The 22115-nt window shown below is 39.9% G+C and overlaps 1 protein-coding gene across 7 annotated transcripts in view; it reads left to right on the forward strand.

Annotated features, from left to right (window-relative positions):
• Nucleotides 1–22115, forward strand: part of agrn (agrin) — a 279534-nt gene that overhangs the window by 108628 nt on the left and 148791 nt on the right. For all 7 annotated transcript variants that reach the window (XM_086159716.1, XM_086159720.1, XM_086159714.1 and 4 more), the window contains one exon: nucleotides 1952–1990. In XM_086159716.1, the coding sequence (XP_086015842.1) occupies nucleotides 1952–1990 (39 nt within the window). The remainder of the gene's footprint in view (nucleotides 1–1951; nucleotides 1991–22115) is intronic.

Consider the following 22115-nt stretch of genomic DNA (forward strand, 5'->3'; position numbering starts at 1 on the left):
TTCTTCCGCTCATCTGCTCCTTCTTTCTCCCCTGAGTCCCTGCTATTGACAAGCAGATTTAAGTGGGCCTAAATTTAAAACTCAGCTGTGGTTTGGGACACCTATAGTAACAGCAGAAGCTCCAAAGAAGGCTTTGGCACTGGTTATAGCAGGAAAAAAAGAGCTAGTGGGATAATTGATAGGAAGTCTTTTATCCTCCTCATTATCCCCTCACTGTGTACGGACATCGCAGCGATTTCTGGATGGCTACACATCCTCTTTGAATGTGTGTTGCTCGACAGGGCGCTGTCTACTGTCTCAGACGTCTTGAGTTGACTGCAAAATTGCAGGTGGTGGTTTAGTTTAGGTGTGCTCTGCACTCCAGGTGTGCTTTAATCAGTGTATCATTGAGCCACATGCCATACTTATATCGTGATTTACATTCATGTGAAGCTGCCTGATGAATAATGAGAACACACGCATGCTGTCAAATCTACACCAGTAGGTTTACACAATAATTGGTGTTCAATTCATTGTAGTGTGGAATTTTCAGTTATGTATCACTTATGCAGGATGAACACGCTTTTCATCATTCACTAGGTGTTCTCATAAGTCTATCATCAAAAAATTCACTGACTTTATCCTGAATGTTCATTCTGAAATATAAATTGAATTAAACGTTAATTAAAAAAAATCTTCTGATTCTAATTAAAACCTGCAAAATATTTTATCATTATGTATTTATAAATATTTATCATTATAAATGATAAAAAAATCATTATATATAAAATATTTTATCATTATATATCTATATAATGATAAAATATATAGCAGGTCTTAATTAGAATCAGAAGATTATTTAAATTAACTTATATATACATATATATATATATATAAATGTAAAAACATTACATTTGGAGTGAAAATAAACACTGCTAGCTGCTCTGTTTTTGCTTACTCACTAATGTATCTCCTAAACCCGCACTAAAAGTCAACAATCTGAAACTATATGTTCTTTGGCTATCTCCTCTGAGTGAACTTTAACGGATCCATTTAGTTGCACCATCAAGAATGTGCTCATTTTCATGTATCCAGCTGCAAAGGGATCTTATTTCATACGATCTTTCCCCGGAGTGTTACCCCAAACTCAGTCATTTGAGTCTACCGGTCTTGTTTTACAGTTCCCACAAACTGAAAAGCCTTACGTCATTGTCTGCTGGGTGTTGACCAGAGGATGAAGTCATAAAATACTGACAAAAAATGAAAAACTGCCTCATTTAAACAAACCGAACACCTGCTTATGTTACCACTCCCATTTGTGCCTTGTGTAAATTTCGAGCGAGTGTAACTCAAGGCAAAATAATCCTCAAGACCCCTATTATATCACAGAGGAACTTTTGAGTACTTTGGCAGATGCACATATTTTTTTTTTCACAGAAAAATCTCACATCCTGTAAAATGCATTTTTGGAACTTTGCACCTGTATAATTTTGATCGGAGTGAACTCCTGTTTTAAAAATGTGCTATATGTTTTGAGACCGAAATAACACATCTACATTCTAATGGTGCGGCAGCTGGTATGACAACATTGTTTAATCTGAATATGACCAAGAGGACAGGAGTTTTACATGGGATTTTCCATGTTTAAACTGGCTAAGCCAAAGTAAGAACAGATTCAATCCTCTGTTTGCAAATCTCAATATATGACAGGTTATGCAATGGGCTTTGGGATGAAACCATGGAAACAATGAAATTAATGACAGCAGCATTATTTCCATGAATTTACCTGCGAAAATTAGTTAACCCAGGTTTTATCAAAAGTGCAAAGAGTGTTGTCATGAAAAGCAACTGGTCATCAGACTGTCTTGTTTTGTTGTTGCTGCTGCATTACCTGGTCTTTAGTTTCGGGGATCTTCTGAGACTTGCCGTGGGTAAATACCAATTCTTCTGCTTTCTCTTTTATCTCTTCCAGACAAACCTCCACACTTCACGCCAGTCCAGCCTCCTGATGGTAAGTCCACTGTGCTTTCTGACCGATCGCCTTCATTGACCGCTGGTGCTAGGCAGGGTGCCTGGTCATAATGACCCTGAACGGCAGATCCTTGTCTTTGAAGGGGGCAGCTGTATGTGCGAAGCGTCCGATTTAGCCGCTCAGATTTCTGTTTCTTCACAGTCGGTATGGTAGGCACTTGGCCAGGTACTATCTGGGTTTTGACGTGAGAAGGATCTTTTGATGACTTGATTTGATCTGCACCGCACAGTTAGTTAAGCTGATGTTCAATTCCGGTTACTGTATTCACATGCCTGTCCCCTTTCACTTCAGTATTCTTTATTACTTCAAGGCCATCATCATCAACTTACCAGATCCCATCATCGTACCAACATAAATATTTGTTGCATGTTTCACTGTTTTTACGGCCACATAACACCAGTGATTAATTAGAAAAGTGAATCTTTGGGAGCTTTAATTGGAGAAATAACAGCTGGTTTTCAAGCTGTTTGCATGAATATTTATCGGAGTCAGCAGCACGACATGGAGTTTCAGATATTCGTGTTACGTTTTTCAGGGATGTAGTCCTACTAGTTCTTAAGGCGGTGTATTACCCTGCTTGTATGGGAAGGATGGAAAGCTAGAGGTTTAGGAGGAGGAAATATCTTTTTAATCTTGCCAGCCAGCTGATGCTGGGGACAAACAGCTGCAGTCCCTGCTTATTGAATCTCTTTGTGTTAAACAGATAGGTAAAGTTGTTTTAGGGGGAGGGGGGATAGTGTGAAAAATCTTAAAAATGTTACCAAATTAGATGTCTTTATGATGATGACACTTGCTGGTGGACAAACAGGACAATGGGCTGCTCTGTATCTTCTGAAATTGTGGCATTGTTTTGCTTTAAAAGATTATTGTGTCGGATGGAAGGATTTCTCAACTTGTCCTCACTTGACCAGTATGAGAGGTGCTTTTTTCCTACCTTTTATGCATCATTTAAAAAAAAACAACAACTTGAAATTCAATTGCTGCGACCGTTGTTTAAAGCCGGATTTGTCTTTGTTTTAATGACAACCAAAGTGAACTCTGCAAATGATTATATCTTACATAAATGTCTCTGTGTCTGTTTTTGAACCCGAGCATTGACACAAAATATGTTTCTCTGCTGGGGAAAATAGGAAATAGTATGCAAGCAGTGAAGCTGCCCATTTCTGTCTTCCATTGAATGTTCCCCTACAAAAGAAATAATGCCCGTCTTATCGATTGAGCCACTCATTTCCCATGCATTTTTGCTGTCTGAGGGGCACAGTTTGTTTCTGCACTAGTCAACCGTTTAAAAGCTGCTGCTAGACCTTAATTACATTTCCAATACTTCTGTAGGCTTTCCATCAGCAGCCTATGCTTTTTTAATACACCAAGCAAAACAAAAAGCAAAGTCTCCAATCAGCGAAGTAAGCCTGTCCTGTGGGATGCAGTTTCTCTGGGTCATTAAATGTGGAGAGATTAGTCAGACAATTAGTTGTCCCAAATACAGTAGGCCCCCTTTGTATGGTTTTTAATGTTGGGGGGCAATTTGGAAGATTCTCTTAAGCAGCAGAGGGCTAATATTGCTATGCTATTAGTAAAATGTGCTCCAGAGATTGCAAGACTTTTTTCCTATGAATTTGTCCCAAGTACCAAGGACAGTCTGCTCCCCAATTCTTAATTACAGGAAATCACAGACAGGATACCAAGGAGTCTGCATTTTTAAACAGCTTCTTTTTTCTTCTCTGAACTGCCGTTGATGAGACGTCCTTATTAGTGTGACGATATTTTGCAGAAAGTAAGGGACTTTGTTCTGCAAATTAGAGCAAGGGAATCCTCTGGTTTTTAGGGGGTCATAAGCAAAGCTTTTAGATGTTTATGTTGTGCACCGCCCACAAATAGGGGCAAAATCCTCCCCAATGAATAACCTATAATCACAAGTCAAAAACATTGAAACACTCACAAAGCAGCCCAAGGTTGTTTTTTTTTTATTTGAAACTCATAGCAGGATTTTATTCCTGTTTGGAAATTTGGTTATTTATTGCTTGTCATCTCACAAAAATAAGACAGTTGTTGCCCTCTCGGCCAAAGCCAGAAAGCTCAGATAATTGCTGCTTGAAGGATTAATATTGGACTCAATGAAGGGGACAATTCCAAGAAATATTTGTCCAGTTTCAGCGACATTATATAAAAAGCCTCCATTGAGGGTTCAAGAAAGCAAAGCCTAATTTTACATTTAATCATTGTATAACATTATTAACAAGGGGTTTCGACATGGTTACATGGTGATGAATGCTAGAGCTGTAACCTTTTTTCAGAGCTTTAACCGTCTCTATATTCCTGCCTCTTGTGAGTGTGTATGTATGTATGTATATATAAATATATTTTGCTTTTTCTTTTTTGGATTACTTCCGCTCGGGCTTGTGTGCCACCTCGGGCTCACTGGGCACAGAGTGTGTGTAGGACTCCATGTTTGACACAGGGCTGGGGCTACCAAACAGTTTGTCAGGTCCGGGTCCGGTACCACCATGGAAGCCACCATCACCATAGTAATTGAACAAATGGCACAAACAAAGAGCCCATTTCTTGGATTCTGATGTTCTCTAGATGGAACTTTCCTTCCTCCTGTTTCAGGCTTTGGGGGACTAAACAATACCTCAACGAGATCCTAAAAGACCAAAGACTCAGTGGAAAGAGGGGCATAAATGAAACCCTGGTTAAGATTGCTTTGCAGTGTCGTGTTACGATAGATCTTGAAATTCTTCAGCTCACTCACCCTGAATCCTTCAGTTTCGTATTTGTCACTGACAGTATTCCCCAGAGGTTACTTTTTACTGACAGACAAAATGAACTTCTGGACTGAAATGTGATTTGATCTAAGGCAGTGGCATGCCTAAAAAAAGTGCCTGAGGGCTCACTTGCACATTGAGAACATTACATCTTCCCGAGCACTGACATGCCTCTCTGTCAGGTTTGGTTGAATACAGTAACTAAGCGCCATTAAACCCTGAAATGGGGGTTGTGGGCACTTATGAAAACACATTGACACACTCCTGTAATATATTCTGCTTGAGTCCTTCTCTGTGTCTTGACAGTAAGCCTGACTTGGAGAGAGGCAGAATTAATTATGACTCCTCAGCGTATCTTAATTAAATCTTTTCACATCATAGATTTCACACAACACAAGCAAAATATCTACCTCATCTTTAAGCCATGTGGGGCTACCGGCTGAGGATGTCTTGCATCAAGATATCAAACATAAACCATAAAGTTGCATCTCCAGAAGTCAGCTTTCACAGTAGTGTTGTCGTGTCCTACGTTTCACAAAAAACTGCTTGTTAGCCAACTATTATGGAGACCAGTAAGAAGAGTCAAGCAGACGGGATTGACTTTATCAAGAGGGAGTTTAATGCCCTTTCAAAGTACACAGAGCTTTCAAATTGTACAGCTGAACTTTGGGTCAGAACAGCTTGTACTGTTGCATGTGTGTAGACTCAGCATCTGCTTACACACATGTCTACAGAGCTCACCGTAGAGTGTAGAAACAAAGGTCAAAGGCAAATAAATTAACTAGGTCCAGTCAAACCCAGCATCTAAGCATTTGTTTATGACAAGGCCCACCTGAGCTTCACTCACATCACTTCAGCGAAGCTTGTACTGATCTGTCATATAGGTTGGAGGCAGGGCTTTCAATGAAAATATATTCAAAATGTTATATTCTTGCTTGCAGAAATCAGAAAAGTGAGCGGTCCTGCCGGAACACGTAGCACTCAGTGCTTTTGATTCCTGTGTCATCGTAATTGTTAACACAGATAGCGAGACAGCTTTGTTTGATATGTCCCTGGGGGATGGAGAAACTGTGGCTGATTGTTGTTTCAGGTCATTTTAGGACCTTGGACCTTGTAAGGATCAGCAGATTTTTGATGTGAGTGGACAACATGCCGCGATATCAGTGACTCTGATCTGGAAGCTGAGAGCAAGCATGATAGTCAGATAAATAACCTCACAGAGTTTTTCAGTCCGTCTCACCTTAATTTCGGCGTTATCTTTAAGTCAACTACATGATAAGTCAAAAATAACATTTAAATTAACATTGTTAAAGTATGTATAGTTGCTGTCTATTCCCTGTGGAAAATACACTGCTTCCCTTGAATATGTCTTATTGGGTGCTTGGTAAATTTAACTGGACTTTGTACAATTGACCCTGTCCCCCCCATATTTTGTTTATATTCAATGGAATTTGATCATTTATCAAAGCGATTTTCCACTAAACTGAGTTTTATCTCCTGATATGAAACTGAAAGAATAGCCTTAGCAGGATAAACAAATTGAGTTAATTAATGAGAGTTTATGAAAGGTATTATTACTCTGCTTGTTGAACCACATGGTTCCATTGCCGAGCACTTTGCCATATTTTGAAAGTAATTAACATGCAGAATTGTCCATTGTGACTTTAAATGAGCTTTGTATGTCTTTGCATGTCAACGGTGGCAAAGGCCATTCAGCACCAGTGAGGTTCTGACAGTGCTTCTCAGTCCTTCCTGTTAACAAAAGGGCAAGTTATTTTAAATAATGAGTCATTGTTCCACTTTGAGTAGTGACAGGCAGTCTCTGATTTAATTGTTGGGTGGAGAAGTTAGAACATAACCACACCAGGAAGTATAACCAGCGCAACGAATTTCATTGTCAGGTTGCTAATTAGAGTAAAATACGTGGCTTGACGCGTCAACGTGTTGCTGAATAATACTGTGCTCTGATATCCTGCTATTAACAAAGTCCTGCATCACAGTTGGTGTTTTTTCATCATTAAACTGTGAAAGTTAATGGAGCGTTTTGCTGCATGATGAAAATATAGACTTTTAGACTCATAAGGACTCGTGTTCACACATGCTACTCTACGTGTCTGTCACAGTTTCCTGTAGAAGCAAAGCTTTTTACATGTCTGTCACAGTTTCCTGTAGAAGCAAAGGTTTTGCACTGCAGTTGGTTTTGTATTGTCAATTATACACACACATACACGGACATATACGTAATCTCTCATGAACGTTTTACCCCTTGCTTCTTTTTTTTCTTTACTCGGCCAGAAACATTGTTTTCAGATTGTAGCTGAGCCTCAGGATCACACACACACACACACACACACACACACACACACACACACACACACACACACACACACACACACACACACACACATGCATGCACGGACAGATGCACGCATGCACACAAAATATACACAGAGGATAAAAGTTCACTTAGCTAAATTTATCCGATTAGTTTTTGGGTTTCATGGTGGTTGTCATGGTGACTAAATTACTGTCAGGTGATGACCAGTGCGCTGAGGAGCCTTACTCAGTCCTGCTAAACAAGCTATTAATAAATCACAGTCCATATGGCAGCTAGATGGAAATCTCACCTCACACAAACACATACTTTCACTGCCTACATGCTTTGGCTTTGTCACCTTCCATCTGACTCCTGGCCCTGAAAGTCTTGATGCCAGTTACAATCGATGTAATGTAGTGTATGTGTAATACTCTCCTTCACAAAATAGTAGCTGGCTAACACACTCAGTGACAAAACTTTTTTGCAATACAAAATGTAAACATAATGCGTCTCTTTGTTTGTGCAAGCTGTTTGCAGCGCTGTGAGTTCTAATCAGATTTATATGGCGGAAGTGAAACTGGGGGGAGAGTGACGAAGAAAAAGACGACATTAAGATAGTATATCATCATTGTTTGAATGTTTATGTTGGAATTTTTCCCTAGCCAGAAATAAAGATAATATAAAAGCTGTAACTGTAGGGAGACAACAGAGTGTTTGCTACAATGTGATAAACAGCCAGCCAGAGGCACAGTGGACCGTAAAGAAACATTATAATGATTTCCAACTTGTCAAAATCTAAAATAGAATATATACATGTTCCCCGGGCATCTAAACTGAGTCATAATGTAAGGTTATGGGAGCGCTGATTTTGCCCTCCAATGGTCAATGGTTGACTCATATGAACTACTACTATTGTAGCCACTTAACCACGGCCTAGTTTGTGAATATGGAATGAGATGGAATTGTGGAATATCTGAGCAGCATTGGCTTTTTAACAACTCCATGGGGTTTACTCAACTAAAGGTCTTTCTTTTTTCAGATATGCACTTCTGTTTTGCTCCTTCTGCAATGGAAAAACAGAAACAGTTCTGGGTCCTGTTTGCGATCTCAATCATCTTAGACTCAGGATGCAGTGTTAACATGACACCAGGGTAAACATGTCGATATCCACCCCTTTCCTCGCTAAAACTCAGTGAATTCACCTGACATCTCCCTTGTACAGTACCGTTTCTAACCAGCCTTTACACATTATTCTATACAGACTACAGGTTTATGCAGTACATTTAGTGCTGAAGAGGCAACCAAACTTGAATAATTGCTACCTTATTTAGAAGGGGACTCACTCCAGCAGCTCTTTTGCCGAGTGTAGACTCGAGGTGCAATGCTACAACACTAGCAGGGGCAACCATCTACATCGTTGACAGTTCCTTGTTGAAATGTTGTAGAACATCAGTTAGGTTCTGTTTCTCATAGTCATTTCCTTGAACCATCACGGCATGACAGTTTGTAGCTTCTTGTTTCTTGCGGGGAATATTAATGACGCATGAACTGTTTCTTGTTGCCAGAATTCAGCATGGACCTGAGGAAGCAAACATCCAAATACATTTTAAACAAATGTAGAGGTTAAAGTCTCTAGGGAGAGGGAGCAAGACAACCGTGAGTCCTCTGAGTTCACAGGAATTTGTTGGAGAGATAATGCATGGAACTAGAGCAAACAACCAGCAATAGTCAGTTACAGTCAACAATGATCAGCAGTGATTGACAGTCATCTGCAACCAGCATCAGAGGTCAAGTCTCTCTATTCGGCTGAATAGGATGCAATCTTGTTACAGACTGGAAAGGTATTGATGTTATAGACAAGCTTTTATAGAGAAACAAAGAGAATTATGGATTATGTGCACATATTTGTCAGCCAGTTAATAATAACTTCTCTGATTTACTATCAGCTCGGTGGTTGAGCGTATGCTTCGCATGTATGAGGCTCTGGGTTCAATCCCCGTCTTCTCCACTGTATGTCGTTTTGGATAAAAGCGTCTGCCAAATGACTCTTTTCTATTCATGTCAATGACACATATCATCACTTTACCTCTGAACAGACTGAACGATAAAGCAGGTAAAGTACATGTTTGTTTGCACAGCTGTTACACAACAAGGATAACCCGATTTTCCTCACAACAAACATTTAACCGACCGAAAATGGTCTCTTTAGCTCCAAATGACTGTTTTCAATGGCTGACACAATGTATGGTTCTCTGAGCAAGGACATTTTCTACCAATTGTTGATTCAAAAATGCAGGCCATAGAGCAAAAATGTGGTAAAGTTGAAGAAAAAAACTGAGAAACTAGTCTTCTGCTTAAAATTGATCACACTGTTGTTGTAAAGACCTCCTTCAAATAAATTCAAGTGTTTGCATAGCTTTTAAACACTGGTTAAAAAAAACACACCAAGAAAGGAGTTTGTGCTGTCTTTTGAAATATTCCAGATTTAGATATGAATCAAATGTTCTGTGGGTGTTTTGTCAGAAATGCTGTCAATCGCTGGCATCTTAAAGCTGTAATTGAAACTCAAATTATTTAAAAGGCAGGTTGTGTCTTTGGAGATGCAAATTTGCAACCTACTTTAGATAGCAGTGCATTGAAATTCTGATTTACTGTACTGATAAAAGCACCAAAGTAATGAGGTATTAAAGCTCTTAACTCAGCTGTTGAAAGGTGAACTATTCTTTACATATTTAGCTGACTTATCCATGTATCTCGGCAATGCTATAGTTTATGTTCATATCGGGTAAATCAAATGAAACGGGCCACCAGCCTAATTGACCTAAATGATAGGCTACATTTCATTTTGGTTTGGATATTGACACTCCTGAGGGAAAGCCCAGGTTAGATGTCTTGCAGACAAAGACAGAGAGGCCAGATTGTGATGGTTTGGCCACATCAAGAGGAGAGAGAGTGAGTATATTGGTAGAAGGATGTTGCGGATGGGGCTGCCAGTGGGAGGAATGGGGAAGACCTAAGAGGAGATTTTTCCATGTGTGGAAGCGGGGCATGCAGTTAGTTGGTGTGACAGAGGATGATCCAGGGGACAGGGCAATATAGAAACAGACGATCCGATGTGGTGATCCCTTATTAGGGAGAAGCTGAAAGACGAAGAAGCTGGCCTCCACTTTATGCATTATCCGTAATTACGCTGTAACGGATTTAGGGGTCATATCTGAAAGATGACTGGCCATGCTATCGGTTATTCATACAAGTCTGAAAGCTGATTGAACCATAGTTCCATAATGTAGAAAGAGTGATGATGCATGTGATTTTCGTATGATGCCTTCCCTAATAAATACAGTTATCTTCCTTGTGCAGTAGGTGCAGGCAATACGTGTTATAAATTTTGAGTGTCAGGCCATCATGCTATTACAGACTGCAGTAAATTCACATGTATATCCAGGAAATAACTTGTCATGCAGGTAAAAAAAAAAATAAAAAAAAAGAACAACTGAAAACTGAACAATGTTCTCCGGCTGTTCTGCAACTGTCATGGTCTTTATCACAGTGGAAGTTTATATGATGCCTTTTGCAATGAAAGGAATTAATTTACCCCTAAAGCTGGCTTTGTGTGGATTGTTTCTTTCATTTTCCATGCATTTAACTCATCATTATATTACATTGCCCACAGTTATGCACCTCTGTGTTTGTGTGTGTGTGTGTGTGTGTGCGCCTGTGCGCGTTCACGTGCCCAAGAGAGAACAAAACACATGTGCTTAGTATTCTGATAATCTCGCATACCCCCGTGCTTCCTCATTTCCATAATGGGAGAGAGAGAAGAGAAATAGAACAGAATGCAAGAAAACAGATTGAACAATTTAGCAACACTTTAGTTTGGAAGGTAGGAAGGACGTAATGTTTCTTGACAAACAAGAGATGAATTTCTGATCAGTAATATGCATTATGTGGCCATCCACTTTGCAGAAAGTTAATTGTATCATACATATGACCTTCAATGGGTCATTTTTATTGTCCCTTAATTTGCCTCCTTGAACGAGTATTATATTGGTGATATTTTTTTAATCTTTTTCAGCATATAAACCTTTTCTTAGCAAAAGGAATAAATTACTACCTTTTCACTTGGAATCAGCTTTTACTCATCATTCAAATACCAAAGGTCTCTACTTCTATTCAGTTTAATTCACCACCTAGAATATGATATTAATGACCCAGGATGTCATAGAGTGAGGAGAGGATGTCCTTTCACTCTCAGAGCAGAAGCTTTTCTCTCACATGGTCAATGGCTGAGGCAGACAGTGACTTGTAATTGGTGGTATTTATTTATTTTCAAATTTTGTTGCCACTGATCTGTCAATGAACCTCCCTGTCCTTGTCCTTTCTTGTCCGTATGTGGAAATCCAAACGGCTTAGCGAGCACCCCCCTACCCATCCATCCACCCAAACACACACACACACACACACACACACACACACACACACACACACACACACACACACACACACACACACACACACACACACACACACACACACACACCCCTATCACCCCTACCACCACCACCAGCATTGGACACAACAGTCTGCAACAATGACAATGGCAGTCACACTGATCAAATCAGACACAGCATGCAAAGAAGGAAATAGGATGGGGGTGCATTTCTAAAGCAATGTAGTAAGGTAGCAGAAAAGCTATTAGACTGGAAGCAACATTTTATATGACAGAGACTGTATGTGTGAAATGTTGGTAAACTCAGCATTTCCGTTGGTAAAAGATGTCTGGGTTTCCTGCTATTGCAAGTTTGTCCTTCTTTACTTTCCCCTGGATGTCTGGATGTCTCAATCTATACCTCGCCAGTCACAAATGTGCCAGAAAAATAAGCTGACTAAATATTAGAAAGCAGGCTGACATCCAGTGATTATTCTGTGAGTATATTTGACTTAAATCCGTTTTTTTCCGTCTCAATGCCAATGAAACAAATCCATTTTGGATGAGAGTGAATACCCGTTCAGCATGTTGCAATCAAAGCCTAAAGCCAGATTTTAGAGATTGTTATTCTGTTTTAGATCAATGGTGGGATATAAAGCAGTCTAATAAGGGTCTTTGAATTACCACTGGAGTGATGGAGGGGAATCAGCAGAGCCAAGTGAATATGCACGTTTTTTTTTTGGGCTGATATGAGGTTGATCTGCTGATTCTCAGTTCAGATAACAGGATTGCGAATCAAACTTAATTTAATGGTCTGCCTGAACCATTACAATGCTGCATAACAAACAACTTAAATCAAACATTATTTAGTGAAAGCTTTTATTACCTGCCACCTTCAGCATTTGTCATTTTAACTGGTCATTTGAGGATCAGTGCTGCCTTAAATTGGAATAGAAGTATATTATATCAGGATGGACACCAAATTCAGACTCAACCTCACCAGTGTGTCAGCATAAATTTTTCCATTACTATTAAGAAGGTGCTGCACAGCAGGTCGCTGTGAAAAAAGCTAGTGCTGCAGTACCAGTAACCTGAGCTGGGTTAACGCAAAACCTGTATTCCACATTTTAAATAAGTAGCATCTGTCCTGTTCATTTACCATCATTTACTTCCCCAATCTCACGTGCTCATATACTATATGTTCATAATTAAGTATAATTTCACACCACCAGAGAACCCTTTCAGTGCCAGCACACGATAAAGCTTTGAACTATTCTGAGCCTCTGTACCAAAAAATTATAACTATTAACTCAAATGTAAAATTTTGGTCTTGAACATGAACCAATAAAATTTGATTTTCCTTGGTCTTTGATGAGATCTTTAACTATTTATAGTGTGAAAAGAACATAGATGGTAATGAGAAGAGAAACTAGAAAAAGAGAGAGGAGAAAAAGAGATTTAGAGATAGTGCCATTTTTAAGGTGATTTGATGTTCTACAAACTATATAATGTAGATATAAGGATAGTCCAGACTTCTGTTGTGCATTTTGTAATGCTATCTGTTGATGGATCAGCTGTTCTTCTGATGGACTGATGGAAGGGAGGTTCAGTTATGGTTAAGGAACCAAAGGTTATGGTTAAGGAAACATATAATAAGAAAATATAAAAACACCATCGGCACCTCAGTTATTGCAAAATGGGAACAGTGTTCTTCAAGCTATTGAAGAACTTAAAAGTTTATGAAATTAAGATGTAGGTTAAGGTTTGCCTTTAAATTGATGTTGTAGTTGATGCAGGCTACCTTGATTTTAACTATTTGTTATCTGCAGACATTTTGAATCCCACAGGCCACCGATCCACAGTTAATATTGAGTTTTTAATGCTTTGCATTGCTGCGCACGAATCTGGTGCCATTAGTGCCGTAATTATACAGTTGATTTTGTTTTTAACTTCCTTGTCATCTGGTGTGCCTGCAAGTACAAGAGTGTGCCTTTGCACACACACACACACACACACACACACACACACACACACACACACACACACACACCCACACACACACACACACACAATTTTTTTTACAAAAAAGCTATATTCTGTTAGACTTTCTGTGTGATATATTGGCTGTGACACTTCCTACTGGTGTCACAAAGCTTTGATCTCAAACAGCTGTCTCTGTCATGGCACAGTAAAACTATCAGGCCATAACAATTCAGGCACTACATTAAGAAGTCAAAAGATTCACAAGCAGGTTATCATAGTGTTTTAAGGCCTTGTTCCTCAATCTCTTTTGAAGATGACAGTGATCACACTTTTTATCCATTGACGGAAAGATACGATTGCTAGTGAGATCAATTGGGATTATTTCAGAGTCGAAGTTCCTAAAGCAGAAGTGCAATCCTCATCAGAACAACTTTGCCGTCTCTATATAACCCTGCATACCATTGCGCTAGCACAGACACACAATCACTCTCAACACAGGTAAAATAATTTTCTCCCAACACATAAGAGAGCCATAGCCAAGAGTAGCTACGGTTCGTGTATTGTCTACAGGAAATGCTTGAAACATATTTTTAAGCTTGGGTGAATTTTGTGAATTACCAATTCAGGCCATGAGCTGTAGGTGCAACTCATGCATGGTATTTAGAAGAAAAAGGGGCCTAAAGTGACAGAAAGTGACTTGCTTAAGTTCTTTGGAATTTTCAGGGAGGGAGGGAAGGAAATGAGGCAGTCAGTGACCTTAAAACATTGGTTCTCAGCTGAGAGAGACAATACCCCTACATAGGAATATTATTATTATTATTCGGAAAGAAAAACAAATACAATTGGGAAATTAATAATTAGGGATGTATTGGAAACAAATAATTAGTGCATAATAAAGTAAATACGCTGTGTAATAGCTTAACATAAGCACAGCCACAACACATGTCCTTGAGTGTCAAGAAAGGCACCTTCAAATAAAATGCCTTTTTATTGTCATTATCATCATCATTATCGGCAAACAGAAATGCACTTGAACTGAAAATTCATCTTTGTTTCACTCCTACCTCCTCATTGTTACCTCTTCCTCTGGCTGGCAGTAATCCTTCCCACTTTACCCTGGTTCTGCTGAGGCCCTGTCAGCCTGAGGGGGGGCTGTAGTGTGTGTGTGTGTGTGTGCGTGTGTGTGTCTGTGATGCAGAGAGTGAAAAACTGCCAGGCAAAATGTGTGTTTACCAAAAGTATACAGAGAATTTTAAATTCAGGGTTTAAACTCAGTCCAGTAGTTTCCTGTGGAATAATGCACACACTGCCATCCCTCACACTGATTTCCGACAAGATATGACACACGATCAATAATTTAGTAATGACTTGACCACAACCTGGGTGACGCTTGTGAGCTTGATCACTCAGTTCAAGCAACATAGTTTTTCTAGGTCACATGTCACATGATCCAGATGCATTCAATCACACTTGTAATTGGCACTTTATTACTTCAGAATTTGCCATTTCTCCATATGCCTGTTTTTACACCGATGTCTTGAATCACAAGGTATATGAAGCTCCTGCATCCACCTATAGAAAGTTTGTCACTGTTCCTTGATTTATTTTTCTTAATGAAGTGTGACAAGAGTGATGGAGGCAGAGACTTCCTCTTTTTAAGGTAGTTATTACAATTTGAATTTTCTGATAAACTGTAAGAAAAACACAGACGCTTAACAATACAGGAGAGCAATTGTGGAGCCCAAATTTTGCAAAATGAAGTTAATTCAATTGTGACCTCCATCCCAATACAAGAGGGTAATTTTTTTTTTTCAGGTTAATTTGACATATTTGGGAAAAATAGACCAAAAGAAGAAAACTTGTTTACAAAATCCTCTGACTATTGTAGTGTTGCACCAAGAAACCTCATTACTACTGATATCTTTTTGAACTCCATGTTCAACAGCGGGAAACAAATCATCATCAACTAAACCTGACAGATAAATCATTGCGAAAGCAGTGGGTTATAAAGCATTGAGTTTGTCATCTTGGAATTCTTGTATAATATTGTAGTTTTAATCAACTACTATATTGGGAAGGTGGTTTGTAGGATATATCTGGTGACAAGGAAGATCAAGAGGACAAAGGCAGAGCAGAGGACAAAGTGGTGGAAGCTGAAAAGGGATGAGTGTTGTATGGTTTTCAGGGAGGAGTTGAGAGAGGCTCTTGGTGGTCAGGGAGAGCTTCCAGATGATTTGACAACTACGGCTAATGTTATCAGGGAGACAAGTAGGAGAGTACTTGGAGTGTCATCTGGACGGAAAGTAGATAAGGAGACTTGGTGGTGGAATGAGGAAGTGCAGGAGTATATACAGCGAAAGTGCTTAGCAAAGAAGAAGTGGGACACTGAGAGGACTGAAGAGAACAGACAGGAGCACAGGGAGACACAGCATAATGTAAAGATTAAGGTAGCAAAGGCAAAACAAAGGGTGTGAAATGACTTGTGTGCTCGGATGGACAGCAAGGAGGGAGAGAATGATCTATACAGTTTGGCGAAACAGAGATAAAGATGGAAAGGATGTACAACAGGTCTGGGTGATTAAGGACAGAGAGGGAAATGTATTGACAGATGCTAGAAGAGTGATGGGAAGATGGAAGGGGTATTTTGAAGAGCTGATGAATGTGGAAAATGAGAGAGAGGCAAGGGTAGAAGAGGTGACTACTGCAGACCACAAAGTAGCATTACATTACATTGCATTTGGCAGATGCTTTTATCCAAAGCAACTTACAATAGAGGACATAGGGACTGCAAATACACTTGCAAATACATGATGCACAGGAAATATACAGAACGGTAAGCTTGGGTTAGTAAGTTTTTTTTGTTTTGTTTTTTTTGACAAAGACATACACAAACGTACACACACACACTGCATAGCCTAACTTGGTGCCTCACCTGATCTGGGGCATCAGCACAGTAAAAAGTCCTGAAAGAGAAAAGTTTTTACCTGTTTCTTGAAGGTTGAGATAGATGATGCTAGTCTGTTGCTTCTGGAAGTTTGTTCCACCACTGAGGTAGTAGAACTTAGAACAGTTTGCCTGAGATCGCTTAGAGCGAGCAAAAGGTACTGCTAGTAGGTTTGTATTAGAGGAACGCAGCTCTCTGCCGGGAGCATAAGGTCTTATCATTTCGTTCAGATATGCTGGACCTGTTCCTGAGGTGGTTTTGAATGCCAGGGTCAGGGCCTTGTGCTTGATCCTGGCAGCTACTGGTAGCCAGTGCAACTGGATGAACAGAGGTGTAACATGAGCCCTTTTGGGTTGAGTGAATACCAACCGTAGCAGAGATTAGTAAAAGTGATGTGAGAAGGGCATTGAAGAGGATGAAGAGTGAAAAGGCAGTTGGTCCTGATGATATACCTGTGGAGGTGTGGAAGTGTCTAGGAGAGGCAGTGGTAGAGTTTCTGAGTAGATTATACAACAGGATCTTAGAGAGTGAGAAGATGCCTGAAGAATGGAGACGAACTGTGATAGTGGCCATTTTTTAAGAATAGGGGTATGTGCTGAATTGCAGCAAATATAGAGGAATAAAGTTGATGAGCCATACAATGAAATTGTGGGAAAGAGTAGTGGAAACTAGACTGAGATCAGAAGTCAGCATTTGTGATCAGCAGTATGGCTTCATGCCTAGATAGAGTACTACAGATGCAGTATTTGCTTCGAGAATGCCAATAGAAAAGTACAGAGAATGTCAGAGGGAGCTACATTGTGTTTTTGTGGACCTAGATAAAGCATATGACAGGGTTCCAAGAGAGAAACTCTAGTCTGGAGTGGAGAAATCGGGAGTGGCAGAGATGTATGTTAGCCTGGAGCAAGACATGCTTGCTAGCTGTGAGACAGTTGTGGGGTGTGCTGTAGGGGTAACGGATGTTCAAGGTGGAGGTGGGACTCCATCAAGGATCAGCTCTGAGCCCCTTCTTGTTTGTAGTTGTGATGGACAGGCTGACAGATGAGGTTAGACATGAATCTCCATGGACCATGATGTTTGCAGATGACAATGTGATCTGTAGTGAGAGCAGAGAACAGCTGAGGAAAGTCTAGAGAGGTGGAGGTAGGCGCTGGAAAGGAGAGGAATGAAGGTTTGTAGCAGCAAGACAGAATATATGTGTGTGTGAACAAGAGGAACCCGGGTAGAACAGGGAGTGGAGCCAAAAAGCTGGAGGATTTCAGGCACTTGGGGTCAACAGTTCAGCGCAGCGGAGAGTGTGGCAAAGAAGTGAAGAGACAGGTTCAAGCAGGTTGGAATGGGTGGAGAAAAGTGTCAGGGTTACTATGCAATAGAAGAGTATCAGCCAGAATGAAAGGAAGGGTGTGCAAGGCAGTGATGAGACCAGCGATCCTGTATGGCCTAGAAACAGTAACAATGACGAAAAGACAGGAGGCAGAGCTAGAGGTCACAGAGATGACGATGTTGAGGATCTCTTTGGGAGTGACCAGGATGGATAGGATCAGGAAGGAGGCTATCAGAGGAACAGCACATTAGATGGTTTGGAGAGAAGGTCAGAGAAGCCAGACTGAGATGGTTCGGTCATGTACAGAGGAAGGATAGTGATTATATTGGTAGACGGATTCTGGAATTGGAGAAGTCAGGCAGGAGAGAAGATGTATGGGCATAGTGAGAGAGAATATGAAGGTAGTTGGTATGAGAGGAAGATACAGAGAATAGGGGTAGATGAAGAAAGTTGATTCACTGTGGCGACCCCTGAAGGGAAAAGCCGAAAGTAGAAGAAGAGGCTTGTCGATGTTGCGTGACAAACTTTGGGAGGACAACATTGATATTTTGTCATAGTTAAGAGTGTTACAACAATTTGTTACCTAAAATACCATGCATTCCTTTTACATGATTGACAAGTGTGGATAATTTCTGTAGAGAAGCGAGTGGGATAGGGAGATGATGTGAAGCTATATTACAACATCAACCATAATTTCTTTCTAATTTTCACCTCCTGCCTAAACTGCTGCTGTTGGAAAAGCCAGTTTGGTTTAAAGATCCTGTCAGCTGGAGATTGGGGTCAAAATCCACTACACAGACAGGGGCATTGGCAAGTGTAGATGGCATCCAAGGCATGCTTTCACACACATAACCTTTCCAGGACCATGTTAGACTGGCCACAGTCATCTCTCTGAGACATGAGCTGTGGTGTTGGTGATAAGGTGCTGATTTTGTGGTCAGAATACACACGGTCACACTTGTGCTCAAACCTACCCACATACATGTAGTCTTCCTGTCATTTGAATACAGCAGTGTAGCTCACAGCCAAAGCAGGTAAACAAACAGGGATTTCCGTTTGGGCCATAAAGCCAACTTATGTACGTGATCTAATCTTTCCCTGCTGCTCACTGACCAAATACATTGGCTATGCAAATTCATGGCTCAAAATGGGCTTTTATTGTGTGCGGCAGCACAGGCAAAGTAAACAGGACTACATGTGGAACTGTGCTCCAACCCATGCCTGTGCAGCAGAATATTTTGGGATTTGTGGATGTTGCTGAAACGACCTCAGTGAAATCTCAAATTTGCAAGCATCCACACGTAGCTTTGACAAAAAAAGAAAGAAAGAAAGTAAAAACATACATTTAGAACTTGTCAGTCTGTACACCATTATCACATGAATTAACTGTTTGTTGATCCTGTCTGACCTTCAGCTTTACAGTCTTATTTCTGGCCGATGGTGAAAGTCACATCATAAATTGAGCTTTATTTTTAAAGGGAGGAAGATGTACACGGCAAATACAAAATCTTTGCAGTGTTCTCTTCTTCTAAAAAAAACAATTTAAATAATTAAATTCTCATTGGTTTATATAGCGATTAAGTGGTGTTACTTTTCATTAAACCTGTGTAACATATCTTACTTAGATTATACCCATTAAAAGTAAGAAGTAACACCAGTCTAGAATTTATGGATCACCTCACTGGAATGCATTTTTCATTATCTGCTAATGGAAAATCTGTATTTAAATCAGCTGGACCATGACAACATTCAAATGCTGGTCTCTTGAAAATGTCAAATATTAAACATGTATTTAGTGGTCTGTTTAATTTATATTTGCCATTATAGAATAGAATAAACTGAAATGACAATTGTGACCGAATCTTAGTCATTCAAAACATATCATATTCCCCAGCCCTTGTTTCAAATAGGAAAAACTGACTGAAATGAATCCTGTTTCCAACATTTTTGACCATTATGTTAATGGGCTGAGTCGAGACTTGCTCTTGTCTCTGAGCCTCTGCTCTTTGCAGAGGTTTAGAGTGTTAAGGTTCATCAAGTTTTAATGAGCCAGATGATAAATCAGTAGTGACGTAGCCCACTTGACTTTATTCTGGCAGACTCCCCCTGAAGTACATGAAACACATTTGTAGGTAAGCTAGGGCTGTAAGTTGTTTTCAAATTTTAAGAGCTTTTTTGTTTAAGAAAAGACAATCCAGATCAAACACCCCTAATATTGAACATATTATGGAACAGGATTATCGCACTGATAATCCTCGCCTTGCTTAAAGACAGGAAACCCTACCAAGGGGTGTGCTCCTAACCCTCTCCTCTCCCTTGTGTGTAATTGCCTTAACTCAGGGGACAGGCAAGATCTAGCTTCAAAATTATTTATTATTTGTACATGTAGCAATGTATCTCTGTTTGAATCTGGAAATATTCTTGCTTTGTCTTCGCCAGAAAGCAATCGCAGTGTGTGAGTTTTGTTACGGTCAAGGCTGCTTTCAGTCTGAACATTACACCTTGGACAAGGATTGTTTTTGAGCAGAGATCGCCATCATAAACCTTTTAAGATTCGAAAAGGTTGACTCTGGGTCATTGCCGAGAACAAAACCGATAAGAACAGAGCAAATACAGAAGTTTGAAGATATAAATCAAACAGATTTTTGAGAATGTCGCGCTCACATAGCTCAAGGTTTGTTTTGAAGGAGATAGAACAAGTTTATGCAAAATGTCAAGATGATTAGCATGTTACTGATTCCTGAGAGGTTTCATTGAACTAGTTTATCCCTGTTTTTGCAGATAAGATCAAAAATTTGCTGCTCTTAAAGCGACTTGTTTTTTTTCAATGTTGTGTAGTGCCTGTGTGCTGCACCAGCTTAAACACTTCTGAAGTAAAAAAAATGCTAAACCACTAACAGCCTTTTCCGGTCATCCATCTTCATCTCACTGCATGACGTAATTTACAACCATGTTATCACATTCAAAAAAAAAATCCTTTACATGCTCCATCTGGTGAGAAAATGGAGTCAAGGTGGTGAGAAGTAGTGAAACGCATGCATTATCTTGTCGTTTTACTCCTTGCTTGAAACTCAGGCTGTGCTGTGGTGAAAAATTGTTGAGGAGTCAACTCCAAAATGGATATTATTAAAATGTTATCAAAACATTTGCCACAGGGACTTTCACTATTCTAATCAAATGATTGTTGTATTAAAGAGATGCCTTGAAATCTGTGAGTATAGCAGACTCTTAGTCTGTCCAGACTGCTAAATACTGCAGATGGAGGTGACATATGTAACACATATTCTGGCTTGGAGATGCATCTGTGGAAGGTTTCTAATGCTGTTTGTCTTTATCCAACTAGTAAAGAGATCTTTAAGTCCCATGAGTTTTTTTATTCTTATTTTTATTTTTATTTATTCACTGTATCTAATTATTTTTTCAGGTGTGCACAGTTTATTTTATATGACTTGTGAACAATGAAAACAATGAAACAATATTTTGTGGGAACGAGTTAATTATTTTCTTGAAGACCTCATTCTCATATGTTTATCTGATACCTTATAAGAACAACTAACTTGCCTCTTGTGAAGAACTTATTGACATAGTTGCCACAAACTTGCAAATGAAGGTTAATCTCCATAAAAGTTTTGTCCAGGTTTCACAAGTTTGTCAACAGTTTTAGAACGAGGCAGTGAATGCCTCAATGAAACAAATCAGTGAAGCTATATGTTCTATATTTTAGATAGTCAATACTTTTTCTGTCCAGGAGGCATCCTAACCAGATGCCCGAGCCAACTCATCTGACTCCTCCACATGTTGAGGAGCAGCGACTCTGCTCTGAGCCCCTCCCAGATGGCCGAGTTCCTCAATCTATCGCTAAGGGAGAGCCCGAACACCCTGTGGAGAAAGCTAATTTCAGCCGCTTGGATCCACAACTTTGTTGTTTTGGTCAAAACCCACAGCTATTGACCATTGGTGAGGGTAGGAACGTAGATCGACTGGTAAATTGAAAGCTTCACCTTTTGGCGCAGCTGCTTCTTCTCCAGGACACACAAGTGCAGAGTCAGCATCACTGAGGACGATGCACTGATCCCCCTGTTGATCTCCTTTTCATTTCTTTGCTCATTCATGATAAGCATTTTGAGATACCTGAACTTCTACACTTGAAATAGGACCTCCTCTCTGAGCCAGAGTGGGCTCAGTTTCCCATTCGGCTGCGAACCGCTCCAGTGAGAGCAGGTGATCACGGTCCAATGAAGCAGAAACCCAATCCCGAGGTCTCCTCAACAACCTGACTGTGCCTAGAAATTCTTTTTATAAAAATTAAGAACAGAATCGATGACAGAAGACATCCCTGGCG

Source organism: Fistularia commersonii, chromosome 14, assembly GCF_037954325.1.
Source record: "Fistularia commersonii isolate RoL2024-O1a breed Wild chromosome 14, RoL_Fcom_v1.0, whole genome shotgun sequence".
NCBI classification, from domain to species: domain Eukaryota; kingdom Metazoa; phylum Chordata; class Actinopteri; order Syngnathiformes; family Fistulariidae; genus Fistularia; species Fistularia commersonii.